The 23,989-nt window shown below is 44.5% G+C and overlaps 3 protein-coding genes across 3 annotated transcripts; all 3 read left to right on the top strand.

The window, feature by feature from the left end:
* The first annotated feature begins 1,028 nt into the window (after window positions 1-1,028).
* On the top strand, window positions 1,029-1,997 carry LOC121617614 (odorant receptor 131-2-like). Its single transcript, XM_041952814.1, has one exon. It carries the CDS (start codon window positions 1,029-1,031, stop codon window positions 1,995-1,997), a length of 969 nt encoding a protein of 322 aa, XP_041808748.1.
* Window positions 1,998-8,461: 6,464 nt separating this feature from the next.
* LOC121617613 (odorant receptor 131-2-like) lies at window positions 8,462-9,439 on the top strand. The gene has a single exon (XM_041952811.1). It carries the CDS (start codon window positions 8,462-8,464, stop codon window positions 9,437-9,439), a length of 978 nt encoding a protein of 325 aa, XP_041808745.1.
* A 2,126-nt stretch (window positions 9,440-11,565) lies between these two features.
* On the top strand, window positions 11,566-12,534 carry LOC121617612 (odorant receptor 131-2-like). Its single transcript, XM_041952810.1, has one exon. It carries the CDS (start codon window positions 11,566-11,568, stop codon window positions 12,532-12,534), a length of 969 nt encoding a protein of 322 aa, XP_041808744.1.
* The last annotated feature ends 11,455 nt before the right edge of the window (window positions 12,535-23,989 follow it).

Here is a 23,989-nt window from a genome sequence, read left to right as displayed (position 1 = left end):
CTGGCCTCTTTCAGTCTCTGAGGCTGTGTTTAGTCCCGGTCTGGCTGTGTTCACTGAGAGACTGCACAGCCCACTTCCGTTGCCTGCGGTGTAAACACCAACAATCTCCCAGTGTACCGAGCCCTCAGGTGGGGCAGACTCCAGCTGATATGGCCACCAGCTGCACAGCTAACTGGGCTAGCTAGTTAACGGCAGCTAGCAGCTACACCCAAAGATAGTTACAGTGAAAAGCATCATTTAACAGTTGCTCTGGTGATATGCTACCCCCGATTACCATTAGATTATATACTTTGAAACTTTAAATCTGTTGAAATCTGACATATTGAACTCTGTCTGGTCATAATGTCCGGTGAAAATAAATCCAAAGTTAGATGGAAAACAATCATGTGCTGTTTCCCACCCTGCTTCTCTGATGTCAGCACTCTCTCTTGTTCCACTCCTCATTCTGTGAATAAGAAGCTTAATTAAAACCAAACCGGAATTAGTGATGACTGTTGGAACAGTGAAAAGACGAATCAAGATGGTTTTGATGAGGTTTTTGCTTGTTTGTTTGTTTTGTTTGAATGAAGTGAGTTTTATGATGATAAAATGTCCTTTGCTGTGAAATGAGTCTGGTGTCAAAACAGATCGTACTCTTTAACAGAGGTATCTCTGCAGGGACCTTTTGCATAATGTTGTCAGATACTTATATCACGTGAAGTGGGTGTGAGGATTGAGTTCTTAAAAGGCCTGTGATGACCATGAAATCCTGCAGACCAGTTCTGCTGACATGGAATCAAACACAGCATCTAACCTGCAAACTGCTGGTACAGGGAAAGTGTATGTGGATCATTTTCTGTTTTGCATCTGAATTTTATGGACATCTGCAAAGACAGTGAAGTTTTCCTATTCTACGAGTGTGCTAATCAAGATTATTTGTGTTTCTCTTATAATTTGGTTGATGATTGCAGTTTGCTACATACCTGGATGAAAGCCTTCAGATGTACCAGCTTGATTTTGAAGGGGGTCACATAAATGCCTCTTTAATAATGTCAAATCCAACTTCATTTCAGACAAACATCACTGATGGACTGCAGCACCGGGGGATGGTGGAAATTTTATTGTCTTCTGCCCCAATTATATTACCATGCTGTGTGTTTCTCTTCATTAATGCCACCATGTTTATCACCTTGAGGAGTAAACTGGTGTTTCGTGAGACCTCCCGTTACGTTCTTCTGTATAACCTCCTTTTTGCAGACACTGTACAGATGGCACTGAGTCAGGTACTGTACATAGTATGTGCTTGTAGAATAATGCTGACATATCCTGTTTGTGGCGTTCTCACCATGCTCGCCAATCTCACAACTGTGATCTCACCTCTCACACTGGTGGTGATGTGTCTGGAGAGATATGTGGCTGTGTGCTACCCACTGAGGCACACTACCATCATCACCATCAGAAACACAGAGGTGGCAATTGTTGTGGTTTGGGCCTTCAGTTCACTAAATGTCCTCATTCGAGTTCTTTTGCTGTTAGATTTTCCATTTGAGGACCTGCAGAGCCTGCAGATGAAAGAGTTTTGCTCCACAGAAAATATGATGTTTGGCAAAATGTCTGATCTGTACGACCAAGTCTTCACTTGTTTCCTGTTTGCATCAGCTGGTGTGGCAATCACTTCCTCATATATTGGTGTATTTGTAGCAGCCAGGTCAGCCTCCACAGACACAGCTTCAGCACGTAAGGCTCGTCACACACTGCTGCTGCATCTGGCACAGCTGGGCCTCAGTCTGTCCTCAACTATATACCTTCCTCTCGTTGTCGCTGTCACAAAAATTGTTGACAAAATAACAATTTTGCGCATCCAGACGATTCTTTATGTGGGTGTAATCCTTCTTCCCAGATGTCTGAGCACTCTCATCTATGGCATCAGAGACCAGACCATCAGACCCATCCTCATATGTCATCTATGCTGTCGATATAAACTGTCGATTGTCTCAGTCACTAAGGTCTCAGTCTAGGCTGCACTGAATCATTTAATCATTTCTGTCATTTCAGAGATGGATATCGATTTGAAGCAAAGCTCAGTTTCTAGAGATTTTAAATATAGAATATGAATTAAAGCATCTAGTTTTATAAAACCTTAAGCTTTTCTGGATACACTTGATGATAGTAATGACCTAGATAAAAAATGTCTCTATTAATTATTACAGTATAGTAAATAAATGTGGTGTGGTCTAGCAAGAGTACCTTATATTCTTTCTCAACTATTTATTCTTCATTCATTTATTTTTCATTGTTTTCATATGTAATATACAAAAGGACTTTTAATCTATGGATACATTTTAATGTTTTTAAACACTTAACTTCACAAAAAAGAATTTGTGTTGATTTCTTCTTTTTTTCAGCTTACATAAGGTAATTTCATATTATCCATCAGCCTATTAGGATGTACTATGATAGACTCATTCTGTCCTTAATTGTTGTAGCTTAGACAATGTGTTTAGACTCTTCGAAATGGCAATGGCTTGAAAACTGTTCATGTGTACATGTTTGACCAAAAAATTGATAAAAGCTTGTGATAAAAGAAAATCTAACGTTGAAATGTCAACTCTGCTGAAACACTCTCACACATGTTGTGCCTGTTCAGGGCTTGTGTTGTCCCCTCCTCTTTTACATTTCTCTCAGAGACAGAAAGGACAAACACATTCCTGTGACACAAAGAACACTTTGACATGCGTTAATATTATTTCACTCACTGACTTGCTGTGCGCATAGGTGTGCCTACACACATATATATGTTTATATATGACATTTAAACCTGGGTAGAACTGACTGTCTCACTGTTTATTTCTAAAAAGGGTTTGGTGTCTGTCAGTAACTGAGGAGGCCGAGCTATTTAACATGGACACATCAGATATGTAATAAATTCATGAGTAAAGAAATAGTAGCCTATTAAAAGAAAATAACTGGGACAATATAGATTAAGCGTGAAGCAAGAGCATACTGGAAATTGGAGCAAGGCAAATGATTGATGATTTGGCAACTGAAAGTGAAAACATACATGAGAAAGCAGATGAACTGAGGGTCGGGATTATCCTTCAGAGTGGACTTTAAAGCATTAATGTGTCATGATGTGAAACTTGATGCTGCTGTATATAAAATGTAGATAATAAAATAAAAAATAAATTTAATGTAAATTCAATTAGGTTTGTCACATGTGGTTTGCTTCCTCTTGCCAGTAAGTAGGGCTATCACTAGGACTCATAGTCCATCAATGACCATATCAAGTTTGAGGCTGTTGTTTCCACTTCCTGTTTGGTTTGTGTTATATGTCTGCCATGGTGACCCCATTCAACACATCAACAGATGATGCTGTATGTCAAGTGTTGATCACAAAATGTGTAAGATAAGATAAGATAGACAAGATAAAAAGTTTAATTTTTCCCAGCCGGGGAAATTTGGGCATTAATAGCAGTGGGAAGAAAAACAGCAACAGAGATAGAGCAATAAAAAAAAAACGAAATACAAAATTAAAAAGTAGACTATATGTATGTACATATTATACAAGCAAGAAGAAATTATTGAAAAGAAAAAAGTAGAAAAAAATATAGAAAAAATATGTATTGCCCCAATAACTGTGGGAAAAAAAACAATGGATGCTGCCTTTGGATTAAAAATAATAATAAATAGTGTTACTACTATTGCACAGAGGAATAAAATATACAAAAACAGTAAACAATATGTAATATTGCACAAAATGTAAGGATATGACCATGTTTTGGGATCCATCCATCCATTATCTATACACCGCTGAATCCTTTGCAGGGTCACGGGGGGGCTGGAGCCTATCCCAGCCGTCTCTCGGGCGAAGGCAGGGGACACCCTGGGCAGGTCGCCAGCCTACCACAGGGCTACACATATAGACAACCAAGCAATGAATCAGCATGTTTTTGGACTGTGGGAGGAAGCCGGAGAACCCGGTGAAAACCCACGCTGCACAGGGAGAACATGCAAACTGCACAGGGAGAATATACAAACTGGTGAACCAGGGATCTTCTAGCTGTGAGGCAACGCTGCTAACCACATGTGTTGGGATAATGATGAGACCAGATTATTTGGCAAACAACATCAACACAATCTCAGTTAAGTGGTGCTGGAGTTGAATAATCTGACACCTGATGGAATGAAGGACCTACGGTAGTGTTCCTTCTTACACACTGGATGCAGCAGTCTGTTACTAAAGGAGCTGCTAAGGGGGTGAGGGGTTGTCCATGATTGATGTCAGCTTGGCTAACATCCTCCTCCCACCTACATCCTCAGTGGTGTCCAGAGCTCAGTCCAGGACAGAGCCAGCTCTCCTGAGCAGTTTTTTGAGTCTCTTTCTGTCCCTCTCAGAGCTTCCACAGCCCCAGCAGACCACTGCATAAAAGACTGCAGATGCAACCACAGAGTCATAAAAAGTACTCAGTGGTGTCCTGCATACTCCAAAGGACCTCAGTCTTCTCAAAAGATGGAGACGACTTTGGCCCTCCCTATACAGGCCATCAGTGTTCATGGACCAGTCAAGTTTATTGTTGAGGTTCACCCCAGGTATTTGTACACCCACGATCTCAATGTCAAAACCCTGGATGCACACCAGTGAAGTCTGTGGTGCTTTTCTGCGGAAATCTATCACCATCTCCTCGGTCTTGCCGGCATTGATGTGCAGGTGGTTTAGTCCACACCAGTCGACAAAGTTAGCAATAACTGCAACCAGGTGGCAGTCTACTCCGGCTCCTTCCAGCTTCCCCCTCAGCACTGGAGAAGAAAAAAAACATGATCCCCACTGTGTTACCAGTGCACTCCAGGTGGGAAAGAGAACGATGGAGCAGGTAGATGATAGTGTCTTCCACACCAATGCCTGGTCGGTATGCAAACTGTAGGGGGTCCAGCTCACTGCTCACCAGGTGACGCAGATGGTAAAGTATAATCCTCTCCAGTGTCTTCATCAGGTGGGAAGTTAATGCTACAGGCCTGAAGTGGTTGGGCTCCCTGGGATGCACAGTCTTTGGCACTGGAACCACACAGGAAGTTTTCTACAGGGCAGGAACTCTCTTCAGGCTGAGGCTCATATTGAAGATGTGCTGAAAAACTCCACAGAGCTGATCTGCACAATCCCTGAGCAGACTGAAGCTGATTCCATCAGGGCCAGTAGCCTTCCTCCTTTTCGTCCTCCTGAGCTCCTTCCTCACCTGACCTGCAGTTATGTAGAGGCCGGGTGGGGGACAGGGGGGTGGCTCCTGTTGGGTGAGGAGGGGGGCTGGGTCCGAAGTCTGTGATGTCGATTGGAGGGAGATGAAGTGGTGTGAGGATGGAGTTGCTGGTGTCAGGGCTGCACTGGGGGAAAGGGAGGGGATGCTGAGAGGCATCCCTGGTCTGGGCTCTGGTGGATGGGGGAGGGAACGGAGGTCGAATCAAACCTGTTAAAAAACAGGTTCAGCTCAATTGCCCATTCCTGGTCTCCAGATTCTGGGCCCTTCCTTTGTTGCTGCTAGGGCCTGAGACGGTTTTCAGGTCCCTCCAAACCTCTCTGGCATTGTTCACCAGCTGCGCTCCTCCAGCTTCCTCCTGTAGCTCTCCTTGCCTTTCCTGATCTCTCTTTTCAGCTCCCTCTGCACCCTCTTCAACTCAGTTCTGTCCCCAGACTTAAAAACCCTTTTCTTCTCATTCAGTAGGGTTTTCAGCTCAGGGGACACCCAGGGTTTGTTATTTGGGAAACACCGTACCATTCTGGTTGGCACAGTGTTGTCCACACAAAAGTTAATGTAGTTGGATGCATGTTGTCAAACTGTCAATGTCCTCCTCGTGAGGACTGCACAACACTTCCCAGTCGGTGGTGTCAGAACAGTCCCTCAGTGCCATACTGGACTCATCTGACCATGTCTTCACATACCTAATGGTTGGCTGTTGTTTACTCACCAAAGGTATGTAAGTAGGTTGCAGATTAACCAGGTTGTAATCAGATCTGCCCAGTGGGAGAAGGGGTGAAGAGCTGTAACCATCCTTGGTGTTTGCATACAGTAAATCCAGTGTTTTATTGTCTCTGGTGTGACATTTGACATACTGGGTGAAGGTGGGGAGAGTTGAGGACAGGGAAGCATGATTGAAATCTTCAGAGATGAGGAGGAAGGCCTGGGGGTGCAATGTCTGCAGCTGTGAGACCACAGTGTGTAAGAGCTTGCATGCGGCTGCCACGTCCGCCGAGTGGGGGGTGTACACAGTTTTCGTCATGACATGCGAGAACTCCTTCGGCAGGTAATGCTGCCGGATGCTAACAGCTAACAGCTCAATGTCTCTTGTGCAGTGCTGCTCCTTTACACTTATATGTGCTGGATTTCACCATCTCTTGTTCACAAACATCGCTGTGCCTCCACTCTTCCTCTTACCGCATTCCGTCGCTCGCCTGTCCGCTCTCAGCAGATGGAAATAATCCAAAGTGACATGCGTGTCCGGCGTGAGTTCGTTCAGCCACGTCCCCGTGAATCACATGACGCTACACTCCCGATACCCCTGCTGCGGTCTAGTTAGCGCTGTTAGGTCTTCCATTTTATAGCCCTTTGTGTTTTCCTCCTCTGGGAGCGTCTTTTGTTTCTTAATTTCATAGCCTTTGCGAGTTAGTGTTTGTCCTCACTGTTGAGCGTTTTCTGTTTCTTTGTTATATTCATTCTGTGTATTAATATATATTGTGATTGCATTTTGCCCGAGAGTAATTTCATAGACTGTTTGTTTAACACTCAGCGAAGTGGTTCTTGGGTTACGCAATAAAGTTCTGTGTGAGTAAATCTCTGCATCTGAGTCCTGATCTGAGTCCCGGCCTGACATGAGAGATCTTACATTCCCCATAATAAGAGACGGTATGGATGGTTTATACCATCATCACTTGTCCCGGCACTTAACTCCAGCCCTGCATACCCTTCTCCATCTCTGTATCTCTGCGGGGATCTCCGGCCTTTCCGCTGGGAGTATGCCAGTGTTGTACAGCGCTAACAGCTGATCCTGAGTGTAAACAATAGAGCTGGGGCTGAACGGGTCACCCAATGTCGTTTTTAAAAGTCCACAAAAGAGTAAAAAGCAAATCACTAGTCTTACCAGTTGTACATCTGTAAGAATCGTCCAAGACTAGTGACGGAAAAAAGACGAGAAATACACAAGAAAACACTTAAACAGAGAAGAACGGTCGAACGGTGTGGAAGCAGGCCGCCACTCTAACCAAGTCTAGTATATATGTCAAGTTTGCATACTGGACAATGCACAGTTAAGCTCCAACTACTTCCTGTTTCATGTCAAAAATGCCAATTGTCTACCCCTGTATATCTCTCATGTAGAGTCCCTCAAGGCTTGGTCCTTGGTCCCCTCCTATTTGCCTATATGCTATCCTATATGCTTCAGCTAGGCCGTGGAGCAAATGCAAACACAGAGATGTCAAATAGGTGGTTATGCCTCCCATCAATGTCAACATTTTTTTCCTGTCTTCTTCTCTTAAGAAAGGTTGCAAATAGCAGAGATTTATGGGAAAATATTGAAAGGGGAGGATAGTGGGAGAGAAGGGTTGAATATGGATGAATCCCGGGAAAATGGGAGGTCAGGTCTGCATCCAACCCAAAGACCAGATTTGACCTCCTACCCGTGCTAAATGTCTGCAGGATATTAAAGAAGAGCTGGCTAAATGTTTTCCTGTCCTGTATGCAAACATGGAGTTTGCTACGTTTCAAAAGTACCCTTAGTTTTTCTAGTCTAAAATAATTATATATGTTTTCCTTATCAAACAGAAAAATACACCTGTTCGCATTCAAGTTTTTTACTCTACCGAGTAGTAGTAGTAGTAGTAGTTCACTGAGAGACTGCACAGACCACTTCCGTTCCAACAATCTCCCAGTGTACAGTGTAGTGATGATTGATGGAACAGTGAAAAGATGAATCAAGATGGTTTTGATGAGGTTTTTTGCTTGTTTGTTTGTTTTGTTTGAATGAGGTGAGTTTTATGATGATAAAATGTCCTTTGCTGTGAAATGAGTCTGGTGTCAAAACAGATCTTACTCTTTAACAGAGGTATCTCTGCAGGGACCTTTTGCATAATGTTGTAAGATACTTAGAATAGAATATCACGTGAAGTGGGTGTGAGGATTGAGTTCTTAAACGGCCTGTGATGACCATGAAATCCTGCAGACCAGTTCTGCTGTCATGGAATCAAACACAGCATCTAACCTGCAAACTGCTGGTACAGGGAAAGTGTATGTGGATCATTTTCTGTTTTGCATCTGAATTTTATGGACATATGTGCAAAGACAATGGAGTTTTCCTATTCTACGAGTGTGCTAATCAAGAGTATTTGTGCTTCTCTGTTATAATTTGGTTGAGAATTGCAGTTTGCTACATACCTGGATGAAAGCCTTCAGATGTGCCAGCTTGATTTCAAGGGGGTCGCATAAATGCCTCTTTAATAATGTCAAATGCAACTTCATTTCAGACAAACATCACTGATGGACTGCAGCACCGGGGGATGGTGGAAATTTTATTGTTTTCTGCTCCAATTATATTATCATGCTGTGTGTTCCTCCTCATTAATGCCACCATGTTGATCACCTTGAGGAGTAAACTGGTGTTTCGTGAAACCTCCCGCTACGTTCTTCTGTATAACCTCCTTTTTGCAGACACTGTACAGATGGCACTGAGTCAGGTACTGTACATAGTATGTGCTTGTAGAATAATGCTGACATATCCTGTTTGTGGCGTTCTCACCATGCTCGCCAATCTCACAACTGTGATCTCACCTCTCACACTGGTGGTGATGTGTCTGGAGAGATATGTGGCTGTGTGCTACCCACTGAGGCACACTACCATCATCACCATCAGAAACACAGAGGTGGCTATTGTTGTGGTTTGGGGCTTCAGTTCACTAAATGTCCTCATTCAAGTTCTTTTGCTGTTAGATTTTCCATTTGAGGACCTGCAGAGCCTGCAGATGAAAGAGTTTTGCTCCACAGAAAATATGCTGCTTGGCACAATGTCTGATCTGTACGACCAAGTCTTCACTTGTTTCCTGTTTGCATCAGCTTGTGTGGCAATCACGTCGTCATATATTGGTGTGATGGTAGCAGCCAGGTCAGCCTCCACAGACACAGCTTCAGCACGTAAGGCTCGTCACACACTGCTGCTGCATCTGGCACAGCTGGGCCTCAGTCTGTCCTCAACTATATACAATCCTCTGGTTATTGCTATCACAAAAATCGTTGACAAAATCACAATCTTTCGCATCCAGACTATTCTTTATGTGGGTGTAATCCTTCTTCCCAGATGTCTGAGCACTCTCATCTATGGCATCAGAGACCAGACCATCAGACCCATCCTCATATGTCATCTATGCTGTCAATATAAACTGTCGATTGTTCAGTCACTAAGGTCTCAGTCTAGGCTACACTGAATCATTCAAGCATTTCTGTCCTTTCAGAGATGGATATCGATTTGAAGCAAAGCTCAGTTTCTAGAGATTTTAAATATAGAATATGAATTAAAGCATTTAGTTTTATAAAACCTTAAGCTTTTCTGGATACACTTGATGATAGTAGTGATGTAAATCAAAAATGTCTCCCTTAATTATGACAATATAGTAAATAAATGTGGTGTGGTCTGGCAAGAGTACCTTTCCTCTTTCTCAACTATTTATTATTCATTCATTTATTTTTCATTGTTTTCGGTTGTCATATCCAAAAAGGGCTTTTAATCAAAGTAAACGTTTAAATGTTTTTAAACACTTAACTTCACTTCAAGATTTATGTTGATTTCTTCTTTTTCTTCAGGTAAATAAGGTTATTTCATATTATCCATCAGCCTGTTAGGATGTACAATGATTGACTCATTCTGTCCTGAATTGTTGTAGCCAAGGCAGCATGTTTAGACTTTTTGAATAGATAATGACTTGAAAATTGTTAATGTGTGCATGTTTGACCAGAAAATTGATAAAAGCTTGTGACAAAAGAAAATTTAAGGTAGAAATGCCAACTCTGCTGAAGCACTCTCACACATGGTGTGCCTGTTCAGGGCTTATGTTGTCCCCTCCTCTTTTACATTTCTCTCAGAGACAGAAAGGACAAACACATTCCCGTGACACAAAAAACACTCTGACATGCATTCATAGTTTTCTACGTTTCACAAGCACTCTTAGCTTTTCTAGTCTAAAAAATAAACAAAATAACTACACCTGTTTTCCTTATCAAACAGAAAAATACAACTGTTCACATTCGGAATTCAAGTTTCTCTCTTTTAGTGGCCTTTTTATGAGCTTAACTGCCTTGTTAAGCCATCGTAAAGCACTTCATTCAAATTCAATAATGCCTTAGCAAAACTGTTCTTTCTTTCAGTGTTACAACAATCACCAATTCTGGTTTGGTTCTCCAAGATAGATGTGAAAATATTCAACTCTAGACATGGTTTTTTCATGACGGTGATGACCATCCTGGTCAGAGTCACTGTCAATCACCTCTGTACCATTTTCCATGTATCATACTGGCCTCTTTCAGTCTCTGAAGCTGTGTTTAGTCCCGGTCTGGCTGTGTTCACTGAGAGACTGCACAGCCCACTTCTGTTGCCTGCGGTGTAAACACCAACAATCTCCCAGTGTACAGAGCCCTCGGTTGGGGCAGACTCCAGCTAATACGGCCACCAGCTGCACAGCTAACTGGGCTAGCTAGTTAACGGCAGCTAGCAGCTACACCCAAAGATAGTTACAGTGAAAAGCATCATTTAACAGTTGCTCTGGTGATATGCTACCCCCGATTACTATTAGATTATATACTTTGAAACTTTAAATCTGTTGAAATCTGACAAATTGAACTCTGTCTGGTCATAATGTCCGGTGAAAATAATTCCAAAGTTAGATGTGAAAATATTGCGGCTCCATGTGCTGTTTCCCACCCTGCTTCTCTGATGTCACCACTCTCTCTTGTTCCACTCCTCATTCTGTGAATGAAGAGTTTAATTCAACCAAACCGGAATTAGTGATGATTGTTGGAGTAGTGAAAAGATTAGCCAAGATGGTTTTGATGAGGTTTTTGCTTGATTGTTTGTTTTGTTTGAATGAAGTGAGTTTTATGATGATAAAATGTCCTTTGCTGTGAAATGAGTCTGGTGTCAAAACAGATCGTACTCTTTAACAGAGGTATCTCTGCAGGGACCTTTTGCATAATGTTGTCAGATACCTAGAATAGAATATCACGTGAAGTGGGTGTGAGGATTGAGTTCTTAAAAGGCCTGTGAGGACCATGAAATCCTGCAGACCAGTTCTGCTGTCATGGAATCAAACACAGCATCTAACCTGCAAACTGCTGGTACAGGGAAAGTGTATGTGGATCATTTTCTGTTTTGCATCTGAACTTTATGGACATCTGCAAAGACAGTGGAGTTTTCCTATTCTACGAGTGTGCTAATCAAGATTATTTGTGTTTCTCTGTTATAATTTGGTTGATGATTGCAGTTTGCTACATACCTGGATGAAAGCCTTCAGATGTACCAGCTTGATTTCAAGGGGGTCGCAAAAATGCCTCTTTAATAATGTCAAATGCAACTTTATTTCAGACAAACATCACTGATGGACTGCAGCACCGGGGGATGGTGGAAATTTTATTGTTTTCTGCTCCAATTATATTATCATGTTGTGTGTTTCTCTTCATTAATGCCACCATGTTTATCACCTTGAGGAGTAAACTGGTGTTTCGTGAGACCTCCCGCTACGTTCTTCTGTATAACCTCCTTTTTGCAGACACTGTACAGATGGCACTGAGTCAGGTACTGTACATAGTATGTGCTTGTAGAATAATGCTGACATATCCTGTTTGTGGCGTTCTCACCATGCTCGCCAATCTCACAACTGTGATCTCCCCTCTCACACTGGTGGTGATGTGTCTGGAGAGATATGTGGCTGTGTGCTACCCACTGAGGCACACTGCCATCATCACCATCAGAAACACAGAGGTGGCTATTGTTGTGGTTTGGGGCTTCAGTTCACTAAATGTCCTCATTCAAGTTCTTTTGCTGTTAGATTTTCCATTTGAGGACCTGCAGAGCCTGCAGATGAAAGAGTTTTGCTCCACAGAAAATATGCTGCTTGGCACAATGTCTGATCTGTACGACCAAGTCTTCACTTGTTTCCTGTTTGCATCAGCTGGTGTGGCAATCACTTACACATATATTGGTGTGTTTGTAGCAGCCAGGTCAGCCTCCACAGACAAAGCTTCAGCACGTAAGGCTCGTCACACACTGCTGCTGCATCTGGCACAGCTGGGCCTCAGTCTGTCCTCAACTATATACCTTCCTCTCGTTGTCGCTATCACAAAAAACGTTGACAAAATAATAATTTTGCGCATCCAGACGATTCTTTATGTGGGTGTAATCCTTCTTCCCAGATGTCTGAGCACTCTCATCTATGGCATCAGAGACCAGACCATCAGACCCATCCTCATATGTCATCTATGCTGTCGATATAAACTGTCGATTGTCCCAGTCACTAAGGTCTCAGTCTAGGCTACATTGAATCATTCAAGCATTTTATAAAACCTTAAGCTTTTCTGGATAGACTTGATGATAGTAGTGATGTATATCAAAAATGTCTCTATTAATTATTACAGTATAGTAAATAAATGTGGTGTGGTCTAGCGAGAGTATATTCTGTCTTAACGATTTATTCTTCATTTATTTGTTTTTCATTGTTTTCAGTTGTCATATACAAAAGGACTTTTAATCTATGGATGCATTTTAATGTTTTTAAACACATAACTTCACTTCAAGAATTTATGTTGATTTCTTCTTTTTCTTCAGGTTACGTAAGGTAATTTCATATTATGCATCAGCCTGTTAGGATGTACAATGATTGATTCATTCTGTCTTTAGTTGTTGTAGCTTAGACAATGTGTTTAGACTCTTCGAATAGACAATGACTTGAAAACTGTTCATGTGTACACGTTTGACCAGAAAATTGATAAAAGCTTGTGACAAAAGAAAATGTAAGTTTGAAATGCCAACTCTGCTGAAGCACTCTCACAGAGGGTGTATATATGTATGTATATACATACACACACACATATATATATGACATTTAAACCTGGGTAGGACTGACTGTCTCACTGTTTATTTCTAAAAAGGGTTTGGTGTCTGTCAGTAACTGAGGAGGCCGAGCTGTTTAACATGGACATCAGACATGTAATAAATTCATTAGTAAAGAAATAGTAGTAGAATAAAAGAAAATAATTGGGACAAGATCGATTCAGAGTGGAGCAAGAGCAGACTGGAAATTAGGCAAATGAATGATGGTTTGGCTACTGAAAGTGAAAACATACACGAGAAAGCAGATGAACTGAGGGTCGGGATTGTCCTTCAGAGTGGACTTCAAAGCGTTAATGTGTAATGATGTTTAAGGTATCGACAAAGTCAGAGACTGTGTTTGGTGGGGTGATGGGGGCAGCTGGACTTGGGGTGGGTGCCACGAAAATAAAACTTAACAAAATCAAAAAGCGGTCTTGAGCATGTCCTCGCATCCATGTGGGCTCGGGGGGAGCGACAGTTGGCTGACTCAGCTTTGAATCTTCGCAGCTGTCGGACACTGCACGAAGGGGTTAAATATCACTTCCTGTGTCTTCTTTGTGGCACAAAACTTGATGCTGCTGTATATAAAATGCAGATAATAAAATAAAAAATACATTTAATGTCAATTATGTTTGTCCCTCCTGTCGATTTTATATGCTTTGCCTGAGTTGCTGTTTTATTCTAAATGCATGTTTTTAATTGTTTATATTTCTGGATTTATTTGAGTTTTAGCTATGTTTATATTTTTATCAATTCCTATTGCATGGTTTTGTGGTTTTACTTTTGTTTTGCATGCATACAGAAAATGTTGATGGCCATGCTGTGTGGACTGAGGAGGAAAATAACTTATTAACTGACCACATCCCCCAAGACTCACGATTGGCCAGTACAGGTCAGTGCGTTCTTTTGAAGGTGCTCGGACACGGGTATCGGGGAGCAGAAGAGGGAAGCAAGGCGGCACATGCAAACACGGGCAGGACAAGAGGAGGACAACGCACACACACATGCGGCTCCGAGGCGAAACGCAGAGCAGAGGCCACCGGACAGAGGACCTGCATCCCATAAAACAGGAGCTGAGCAGACACATAAGGCGAAACGAACAAATGACCTTCGAGGCCATGTGCAAAGAAGCTCAGGCCCTTGAACAGGAGCTGCAAGATGGGGAAGAGGCCATCTTTGTCTCAGAGGGTCACTGCGGCAGCGCCACGCCACCCAACTACCACCACACTGGGAGAGTTAAAAGATCAGATACAGGCTGAACTGCAATAGGGGTTGATGGGAGAAATGAAAAAGGAGCTCCTGGAGCAGATGAGGGCCCTTTCAGCTAACCTGATGGAGGAGGTGAGGTCACAACTGTCCACCAGCGAAGCATGGCCAACCCCTGAAACCCTGTCTCGGCATTACCACATACCTGCCATGCAAGCCCCTCAGGTGAGATGGCGGCCAACAGGCACAACAGCAACTGCCTACCAATCGGATGCACAGGGCAGACCTATCTGTCAAAGTTGTGGTGCAGCTGGGCGAGGTTGAAACAAGCCCCAAGATGGCTGCGCACACGACCTAGCATTGTTTACTCTCTGACTTAGTGTCTTTTGACGGTGTTTCAATGAACTTTTACTAACTTTCTCCGAGCATAATATTTCTTATTCTTATTTTAATGAGTTCTAACTGGACTCATCTCCATGTGAACACTAATCCGAGCTCATCTTTGAGGAAACTAATCATCATCAAAGTACTGCCTGCCTACCGGCTTCTTACCTTCTTGGTCCACCTGTGAAGCCTGCTGAGTTTATGCTGCTGCCTTGGAAATCCCTACCAGCACGTCTGCCTGGTTGACGAAGTGTCTGCTCAGGCTGCTGCATCTCAGTCTCCCACGTGAATGTGTCGCGGCTGTGGTGCGGTGCTGTTGCCGGTGCTTCTGACATTGACGTGGTACTGGAGCAGATACCGGCTCCAGGGTGTCCATCTGTTGCTGCTCGCACCTGTCTTCCTCTTGGATCCTTCAACTGTGTGTCCACTCTCCACTGGATACTGAAGCTAAAGCCGTTGATTGGCCTGTTAGCTGCCGAGTCCTGTAGCTACACCGGGATCCGTCTTCCAACACTCCGAATTGCTGGCGGTTAGCTGGTGAGTTAGCCGCTGGCAGTTGCCCGGAGAGTTGGCATCTGGTGGCTGGCTGGTAAGCTAGCTGCTCCTGTCAGCCGCTGTTAGCCTGCGTCGTGGGAGAGCACAGCGGACCTGCTGCAGGCGACTCTACTCAGCGCACCCAGGCAGGTGATTCCTCAGGTGGCCCTGCATCTCACCTCTCTGCCTTTCACTCCTAACACTATTAGTGTCTTTAACTGCATGACTATCTCGTCTAGAGACATTAACAATGAAATTATTACTTACACTGTCCCTATTTCTTGCTCTCTGGTCACATGGAACTGTAATCCATCGTAATGCATCCGCTAAGGGGCTCCGCCTACCTCTACACCTTCCCAAGGCAATTACTATCACCTGGTCCTCTGCTCCTGCTGAGCTGACTGAATATTTGCCAGTGTTCTCATGTGGGCCAATATTAAATTATCTTAAATTGCTTCGTTTAATGTGTAATCTTGTCTTGAAAAAATATTTTTTTCTCACAGAAGCATCATTTATTGACCTTACCATGTCACATAAGGGTGACTCCGCATCATTTTGTGATCTTAAGAGAAAATGTTTCATTCTGCTTTTGTTACTTCTGTCTGGCAATGTTCAGCCTAACCCAGGCCCCACTCTGAATTGTATTGCTACCCCTGATGACTTCAGTGCCAGATGTGGCCTTGGCATTTTCCATCTAAACATACGAAGTTTGCTCCCAAAATTAGACTTTGTAAAAATTTGGATTCAGTCAACTGACACTGACATTCTTGTCCTGTCTGAAACCTGGCTGACAAAATCTACTTCATACAATGACATTTTAATGAAAGGCTATCGTGTCTTCCACTGTGATCGTCCCAGGAAAGGTGGGGGTATAGCCATCTATGTTAAAAGTAGGTACCATGTGTCTGTCCTATCCTCTGTTTCCTTGAGCAAGCAATTTGAGCTTCTTGCCCTAAAACTAGATTTTGCACAGGATCAGTCTATACCAGTTATGGGTATAATAGACCACCCTCAGCATGTAATGAAGCCCTCTCGTCACTGTCAGATATAATTTCCAGGTTTAACAAGAGTGAACTTGTCTTGGTTGGAGATCTAAATCTTGACTTGCTGACATCCGCATCAGACTTGTGTTTCAACTTCCATCTCTGTCAGCTTGTCCCTGAGGAGCAGTGGCTGGATGGTGTTAAGGGCACTTCTTGGACTTCTCCAGTGCCTTTAACACCACCCAGCCACTGCTCCTCAGGGACAAGCTGACAGAGATGGGAGTTGAAACACACCTGGTGGCATGGATTACAGACTACCTGACTGGCAGACCTCAGTATGTGAAGCTGGGGGACTGCAGGTCCAACACTGTGGCCAGCAGCACAGGAGCACCGCAGGGAACTGTGCTCTCTCCGGTCCTGTTCACGTCCGACTTTCAATACAACTCGGAGCTCTGTCATGTACAGAAGTTCACAGATGACACAGCCATAGTGGGCTGTATCAGGAGTGGACAAGAGGATGAGTACAGGAAACTGATCCAGGACTTCATCACATGGTGTGACTCCAACCACCTGCTCCTCAGCACCACCAAGACCAGGGAGATGGTGGTGGACTTTAGGAGACCCAGGCCGTGTCCAGAACCGGTCATCATCAAAGGGGACTGCGTGGAGGTGGTTCACACCCACAAATACCTGGAAGTGCAGCTGGATGAGAAACTGGATTGGACTGCCAACATTGATGCTCTGTGCAGGAAAGGACAGAGCCGCCTGTACCTCCTCAGAAGGCTGGCGTCTTTTAACATCTGCAAAAAGCTGCTGCAGATTTTCTACCAGTCTGTGGTAGCGAGTGCCCTCCTGTGCTGGGGAAGCAGCTTGAAGAAGAAGGACGCAGCACGCCTGGCCAAACTAGTAAGGAAGGCAGGCTCCGTCGTTGACACAGAGCTGGACAATCTGACATCTGTGGCAGAGCGACCGTCACTGAACAGGCTCCTGTCCATAATAGACAATCCTGATCACCCACTGCACAGCACCATCTCCAGGCAGAGGAGCAGCTTCAGTGACAGACTGCTATCATTGTCCTGCTCTACTGACAGACTGAAAAGATCGTTCCTCCTCCACGCTGTACGGCTCTTCAACACCTCTCGGGGAGGGCGACAAAAACAATAACCAACACAACAACTCCGAACTCACTACACACCTACACCATGCATGGACACACGCACTTTATCTCACACACATCCATATGCTGGACTCCATTACACACACATCCATATGCTGGACTCAAACCGACTATTGCACACTGTTACTTTGCACAACTGCACTACTGCACACATATTTAGCTGCTCGAATGTTTAGTTCAGATGTTTATCCTGTGGTTCAGATGTTTATCCTGTGTAGCTTAGTTCTTTATTTTTATTTCACTATTTTTACTAATATTGTTATTTTGTATTTTGTATTGTATTTTTGCCTCTTACTTGAAAGTTGCGCATTACTTGAAAGTAGTTCTTATTTTGCATGCCCTTGTGTGTCCACCTTTTTGAGCTGCTGAAACTGCAAATTTCTCTTTGGAGATGAATAAAGTATCTATCTATCTATCTATCTATCTATCTATCTGTTTGTGACTCATTTAATCTTGCCCAGCCCACCAGATCATCATTAATTGACTTAATCTTAACTAATGTTCCCCATAAGTACACTGGAGTAGATATTTTTGCGAATGATTTAAGTGACCACTGTGCTATTGCTACTGTGAGAAATGCCAAGCTCCCAACAACTAAGCCACAGCTTCTGCTGAAAAGGGATTTTAAACACTTTAATGAGCAAGCTTTCTACCATGATTTGTCAGTTTTTGATTGGAGCAGAGTTTCACTCTTTGATGACGTTGAACTTAGTTGGAAATACTTCTATGACGAATTTCTGAGATTAATTGACAAACATGCACCCACACGCAAATTTCGTGTTAAGGGAAGAAATAACCCCTGGTTCTGTCCAGAAACTGGTCACCTGCTTAAGACGAGAGACGCTGCCTGGGCAAAGGCAAGAAAAACTAAAAATGAGGCCGATTGGCTCTCCTTCAGGCAGCTTCGCAATAAATGTACAACCTTTATTAAGAAGGCCAAGTTAGAGTTTTACCTCTCTGAAACAACCAAAAACGACCAAAACGACCCTAAGAAATTTTGGAAAGGTGTGAAGAGTTTTGGTCTGGGATCAACAACTGAACTCACAGTTTTTTTGATGAAAGGTTCATTTACTCTAACTGAAAAATCTGACATGTTGAACTGGAACACTTTATTTCTGCTGGTAACTTATTTGACACTGTAACCCTGAATGCGTCAAGCCTGTTTGAATTATAGATGCTCAGGTTGCAACTCGTGATGCAAATTGTTTTTATTTTACGCCTGTGTCTGCCTCTGATGTGCAGAAAGTTTTGTCCAAACTGGACGCCAAAAAAGCAGCGGGTCCTTAAAAACTGGACGCGTTCTTTCTCAAATTGTCTGCAGATTTCATTGCTGAGCCTCTTTCGCACATTTTTAATTTGGTCTGTGTTCATTTAATCTGGTTTGACGATCCCCTATGTTGGCTATGCTTTGGTCGACTGTATAGTAGGAAGCGTTCATGTTCCTGAAAAAGGGGTAATAATTGTCAATGACGAGTGCCTGGGTCCAGATAAAGGTATCCTTGACATGAACATTATTAAACCTGTTTGGTCTGCTCTAACTCAAGGAAACCACCCAGGATTGTCGGCTTTCAAAACTACCATGCCTCCTACAGAAGGACAGATGTGGGCCCAAGCTTTTACAGAGTGCCAGCGGATCGCCAACCGAGGTCCCCTTCCTCCTTACCAAGGTGTGGCAAAGTTACCACGACAGCAAGTAGTCATCATCCCACCCCAGTCTGAGATGGTTGTGTGGACTCAGGTTACTGAAGGTGCTTCTAACCCATCTAGTACTGTCATAGTAGAGCCACTCCCTGACAGCGACACAGAGTGGCGTGTGGGTCGGACCCTGGAGGACGGGTGCCTTGTAGGATCTGCAACCCCAACCCTTACCCAGTAGAGGTCCCCCAACGCCAGCCATTGGCCCAAGTGACAGAGGTTTCCACAGCAGACATACAAGGGGAGCAAGAGCTGGTTCTCAACAGTGTGGCCCCGACGTGGTGGACGTTGCAGTGAGGTGAGTAGGTGTTACAAACGGAGGCGAAGAACTCGAGTCACATCCTGTGATGTCCTTAATGGGAGAAGGGCTGACCCCTGACCAACAGCGGGAGATGACGGGCCTGCTGCAAAGGTCGACAAAGGTGTTTTCTCGCCATGATGAGGACTTCGGCCGTACTGGCATTGTGAAGCACCAGATACCGACTGGTACAGCACCCCCAAGTCCACCCTGTATGCTGAATTACGAACCTTGCTTCAGAACATGCTGGACAGTGGGGTTGTTAGGGAAAGTGCAAGTCCTTGGGCAGCCCCTATTGTGCTTGTCAGGAAGAGGGATGGAAGCTGGAGGTTCTGTGTCGACTACAGGAAATTAAATGCACTCACACATAAGGATGCCTACCCTCTACCTCGCATCAGGGAGTCACTGACCGGTCTCAAAGCTGCCAAATGGTACTCCACGCTGGATTTGGCGAGTGACTATTGGCAAGTGGAAATGGACCCTGTTGATAGAGAGAAGACAGCCTTTACAACACCCTTCGGCCTCTATGAGTTTGAGCGAATGCCATTTGGCCTGTGCAATGCCCCGGCGACGTTTCAGAGGCTGATGCAACGCTGCTTGGGCAACATGGTAAATGACTCATTGCTGATTTATCTGGATGATGTAGTTGTGTTCTCCCCAGATTTCAGCAGCCATATGCGCCACCTGGAAGAGGTGTTCCAGCGGCTCCACCAGCATGGACTGAAACTACAGCCCAAAAAGTGCCACCTTTTCCAGTGAGCAGTGACCTACCTGGGGCATGTCATCAGTGAGGAAGGGGTAGCCACTGATCCAGCTAAAACAGCAGCGGCCAGTACCCGAGACAGTGAAGCAGGTGAAATCTTTTCTTGGCTTTGCGGGCTATTATCGCCGATTTATACCTGGCTTCTCCAAGATTGTAATATCATTGAATGCCCTAACACACGGCACAAACACACATGGTAAAAAGTCAGCCCCAGTTAGCTGGTCCCCAGAGTGCCAACAAGATTTTGACCTCTTGAAAGAAGCCCTGTTGAATGCACCTATCCTTGCCTATGCTGACTTCTCTCTTCCTTTTAGGCTGTATACAGACGCCAGTTTTGAGGGCCTGGGGGCAGTGCTGACTCAGATACAAGGGACCAAAGAACGGGTAATTACCTATGCCAGCCGTAGCCTCCACCCAGCCGAATGCAATGACCAGAACTATAGCTCCTTCAAGCTAGAACAGCTCTGAAATGGGCAGTCACAGATAAATTCAAAGACTATCTCTATGGTGCAAAATTCACTGTGTTCACAGATAACCACCCACTGGTGCACCTCGACACAGCTCGGCTTGGGGCAGTGGAACAACGATGGGTGGCTCAACTGGCTAACTTCAGGTATACCATCAAATACCGCCCAGGTACGCAAAATAAAAATACTGATGCTTTGTCCAGGTTGCCTGAACAAAAGGAGATGGCTCCAGTGCATACTGACCAGTTCATGGCTGAAGAAGATGGAACGTGGGTGGAACGCCAGTCCAAGGACCCGGACCTTGCCCAGAACGACAACGGAAAGAGCTGAAATTGTCTCGGCCGGAGGTATGTAAGTCCTCATTCCCCTACATGAAGCAACTAATTAGAGACTGGGACAGAATCGTGCTACGAAATGGGGTGCTGGGAAGATGGTGCCCAGAGACTGAGTCTGAGCTTGAGATATTCCAGGTGGTTGTCCCAAAGCAGGAAGCAAATGGCGTGTGGAGGGCATACCATGAAAGAATGGGTCACCCAAGCAGCGAGAGGACCTTGGCAGCTCTGCGACAGCGCTGTTATTGGCCCAGAATGACCCAGGATGTGAAGGAGTGGACTGAGACCTGCTTGCTGTGTGTGTGTGCTAAAGCAGGACCTGAGGTGAGAGCCCCTCTAGTACCTATCATTACCTCCTACCTATTTGAAGTTGTTGGGGTTGATTACCTCTCCTTGGGACGTCCAGAGGACCCCTATATCCTGGTGATGACTGACCTGTTCTCCAAGTATGCTCTTGCAGTACCTACCAGGGACCAGTCTGCTAACACTACAGCCCGAGCCTTGTACAACAGCCTTATCCAGATGTTTGGCTGCCCAGAACGTATCCTGACAGACCAGGGGGCTGCTTTCGAATCATCATCAATAAAGGAGTTGTGCCAGCTCTATGGATGCCAAAAGAGCCACACCACGTCATACCACCCCCAAGGCAATGGAGCCTGCGAAAGATTCAACCTAACGTTGCTGAGATTGCTAAGCAACCTGACCGAGACAGACCAGACACAGTGGCCCAACCAGCTGCCAACCCTCATCCAAGCATATAACAACAACACTCACAGCACAACCGGGATGACCCGGTACTATGTGGTGTTTGGAAGGTACGCCAGGCTACCTGTGGACTGGGCAACCAGCCTGAATCCTGCAGTAGAGCCTCACACTCTACAAGGCTGGGTAAAACAGCACCAAAAAGCCCTGAGTCATGCATACCAAGCAGCAAAGAGACAGTCACAGCACCAACAAGAATGAGACCAAGCCCGCTACAACCAGCGAACAAAGCTGGCACCTTTACTCCCAGGTCAGCGGGTGCTGATTGGGAATTTCTGCAGGAGGGCCAGAGGGAAGTTGACCTTGAGATGGTCACCGGAACCATTTGTGGTGGTGAAGCAGCTGCGGGAAGGCCACCCAGTTTATGTCCTTCGGCCAGAGGGTAAGGAAGCACCAACACACACTGTGCATCGCAATAATCTCCGGCCATGCCCTGTAAATATGTTACAGGACAACACGGAACCAGTGGTGAAGTCTGAACCTCCAGTAGCAGACCAACCAAACCAGATGCCCCCGCCCACTTGGTGGCTTCCTGGCCTAATTATGAGCTCCACCTCGCAGCCAGGGGCCCATGTAAGAGACCCAGCTCCGGTTGTACCACCTGACCCTCCTGAAGAACCAGCAGCCTCCAGTGAACAGCCTGACCAGTCTTATGTATGTCGCTCTCAGCGACCTAATTTTGGGTTGCCTCCGGCCAGGTATCGTGATGAGTAATTGGTCGGGACGACTATTGTTAAAGAGGGGGGGAAATGTCAGAGTGAGACCTCCTGTCAATTTTATATGCTTTGCCTGAGTTGCTGTTTTATTCTAAATGCATGTTTTTAATTTTTTATATTTCTGGATTTATTTGAGTTTTAGCTATGTTTATATTTTTATCAATTCCTATTGCATGGTTTTGTGGTTTTACTTTTGTTTTGCATGCATACAGAAAATGTTGATGGCCATGCTGTGTGGACTGAGGAGGAAAATAACTTATTAACTGACCACAACCCCCAAGATTCACGATTGCCCAGTACAGGTCAGTGCGTTCTTTTGAAGGTGCTCGGACATGGGTATCGGGGAGCGGAAGAGGGAAGCAAGGCGGCACATGCAAACACGGGCAGGACGAGAAGAGGACAACGCACACACACACGCGGCTCCGAGGCGGAATGCAGAGCAGGAAAGCTGCCGAGACGAGGCAGCGGCCAGTGCGTGTACGCGGAGCGACAGAGACTTGATCAACGCCTTCACAGAGATAAGTAAAGGAAAGACGACCAAGCAAAGCGTGTTGCAGTTGTGTGTGTGTGCGCCTATGGTATCCCCTGTTTGGTGACCACGTGACTGAGAACACGCTCTTCTTCCCCACAGCAGCGCCGCAGTCAGAGGGAGGAGGAGCAGCGGAAGCACGAGGAGAAGAGACGCCAGGGGACCGCGAGGAACTGGGAGTACTTCGAGGCCTATCCCTTACTACCATCCCCTCTAAACGAATAGGTAGAAGCTTCCCCTTCCTGAACCGACTTTAACTGTCAACATACCAACATAGATTGGTTGAGAACTGTTTTTAAGGACTCTATTGGGCAAACTGGTTGAACTGAAGGTTTTATTTGAACATTGGTATCTCTGTCAGCCATTTTAAAAAGCCCATTTTAACTGTTGCATTTTAACAGTGTTACCTTCATTGTTTATATCCCTGCATTTGTAAATGTTGTGATTTTATTGGTTTTAAATAAATTTTTTTAAAGCCACGAAGCGAGTCATTTTTTTTAACAGTGGAAATATCAAGTGCTGGTATAAATAAGAACCCTCACACCCTTGTGTGACACAAGCACTCTTAGCTTTTCTAGTATAAAAGATGAACAAAATAATTACACCTGTTTTCCTTATCAAACAGAAAAATACAACTGTACACATTACGAATTCAACTTTCTCTCTTTTACTGACCTTTTTTGAGCTTAACTGCCTTGTTAAGCCATTGTAAAACACTTTATTTAAATTCAACAATGCCTTAGCAAAACTGTCCTTTCTTAGATGTTAGATGTGAAAATATTCAACTCTAGACGTGCTTTTTCATGATGGTGATGACCGTCCTGGTCAGAGCCACTGTAAATCAACTCCATTTTCCATGTATCATACTGGCCTCTTTCAGTCTCTGAAGCTGTGTTTAGTCCCAGTCTGGCTGTGTTCACTGAGAGACTGCACAGCCCACTTCCGTTGCCTGCGGTGTAAACACCAACAATCTCCCAGTGTACAGAGCTCTTGGTTGGGGCAGACTCCAGCTAATACAGCCACCAGCTGCACAGCTAACTGGGCTAGCTAG

The sequence above is a fragment of the Chelmon rostratus genome, chromosome 14, assembly GCF_017976325.1.
Source record: "Chelmon rostratus isolate fCheRos1 chromosome 14, fCheRos1.pri, whole genome shotgun sequence".
NCBI classification, from domain to species: Eukaryota; Metazoa; Chordata; class Actinopteri; order Chaetodontiformes; family Chaetodontidae; genus Chelmon; species Chelmon rostratus.
The sequence above is the reverse complement of the archived record's forward strand: the minus strand, read 5'-3'. Positions and strand labels throughout refer to the sequence as shown.

Bases quoted from the DNA above. Each gene is read 5' to 3' on its own strand.
- LOC121617614 (XM_041952814.1), top strand. From the start codon at position 1,029: ATGTCAAATCCAACTTCATTTCAGACAAACATCACTGATGGACTGCAG.
- LOC121617612 (XM_041952810.1), top strand. From the start codon at position 11,566: ATGTCAAATGCAACTTTATTTCAGACAAACATCACTGATGGACTGCAG.
- LOC121617613 (XM_041952811.1), top strand. From the start codon at position 8,462: ATGTCAAATGCAACTTCATTTCAGACAAACATCACTGATGGACTGCAG.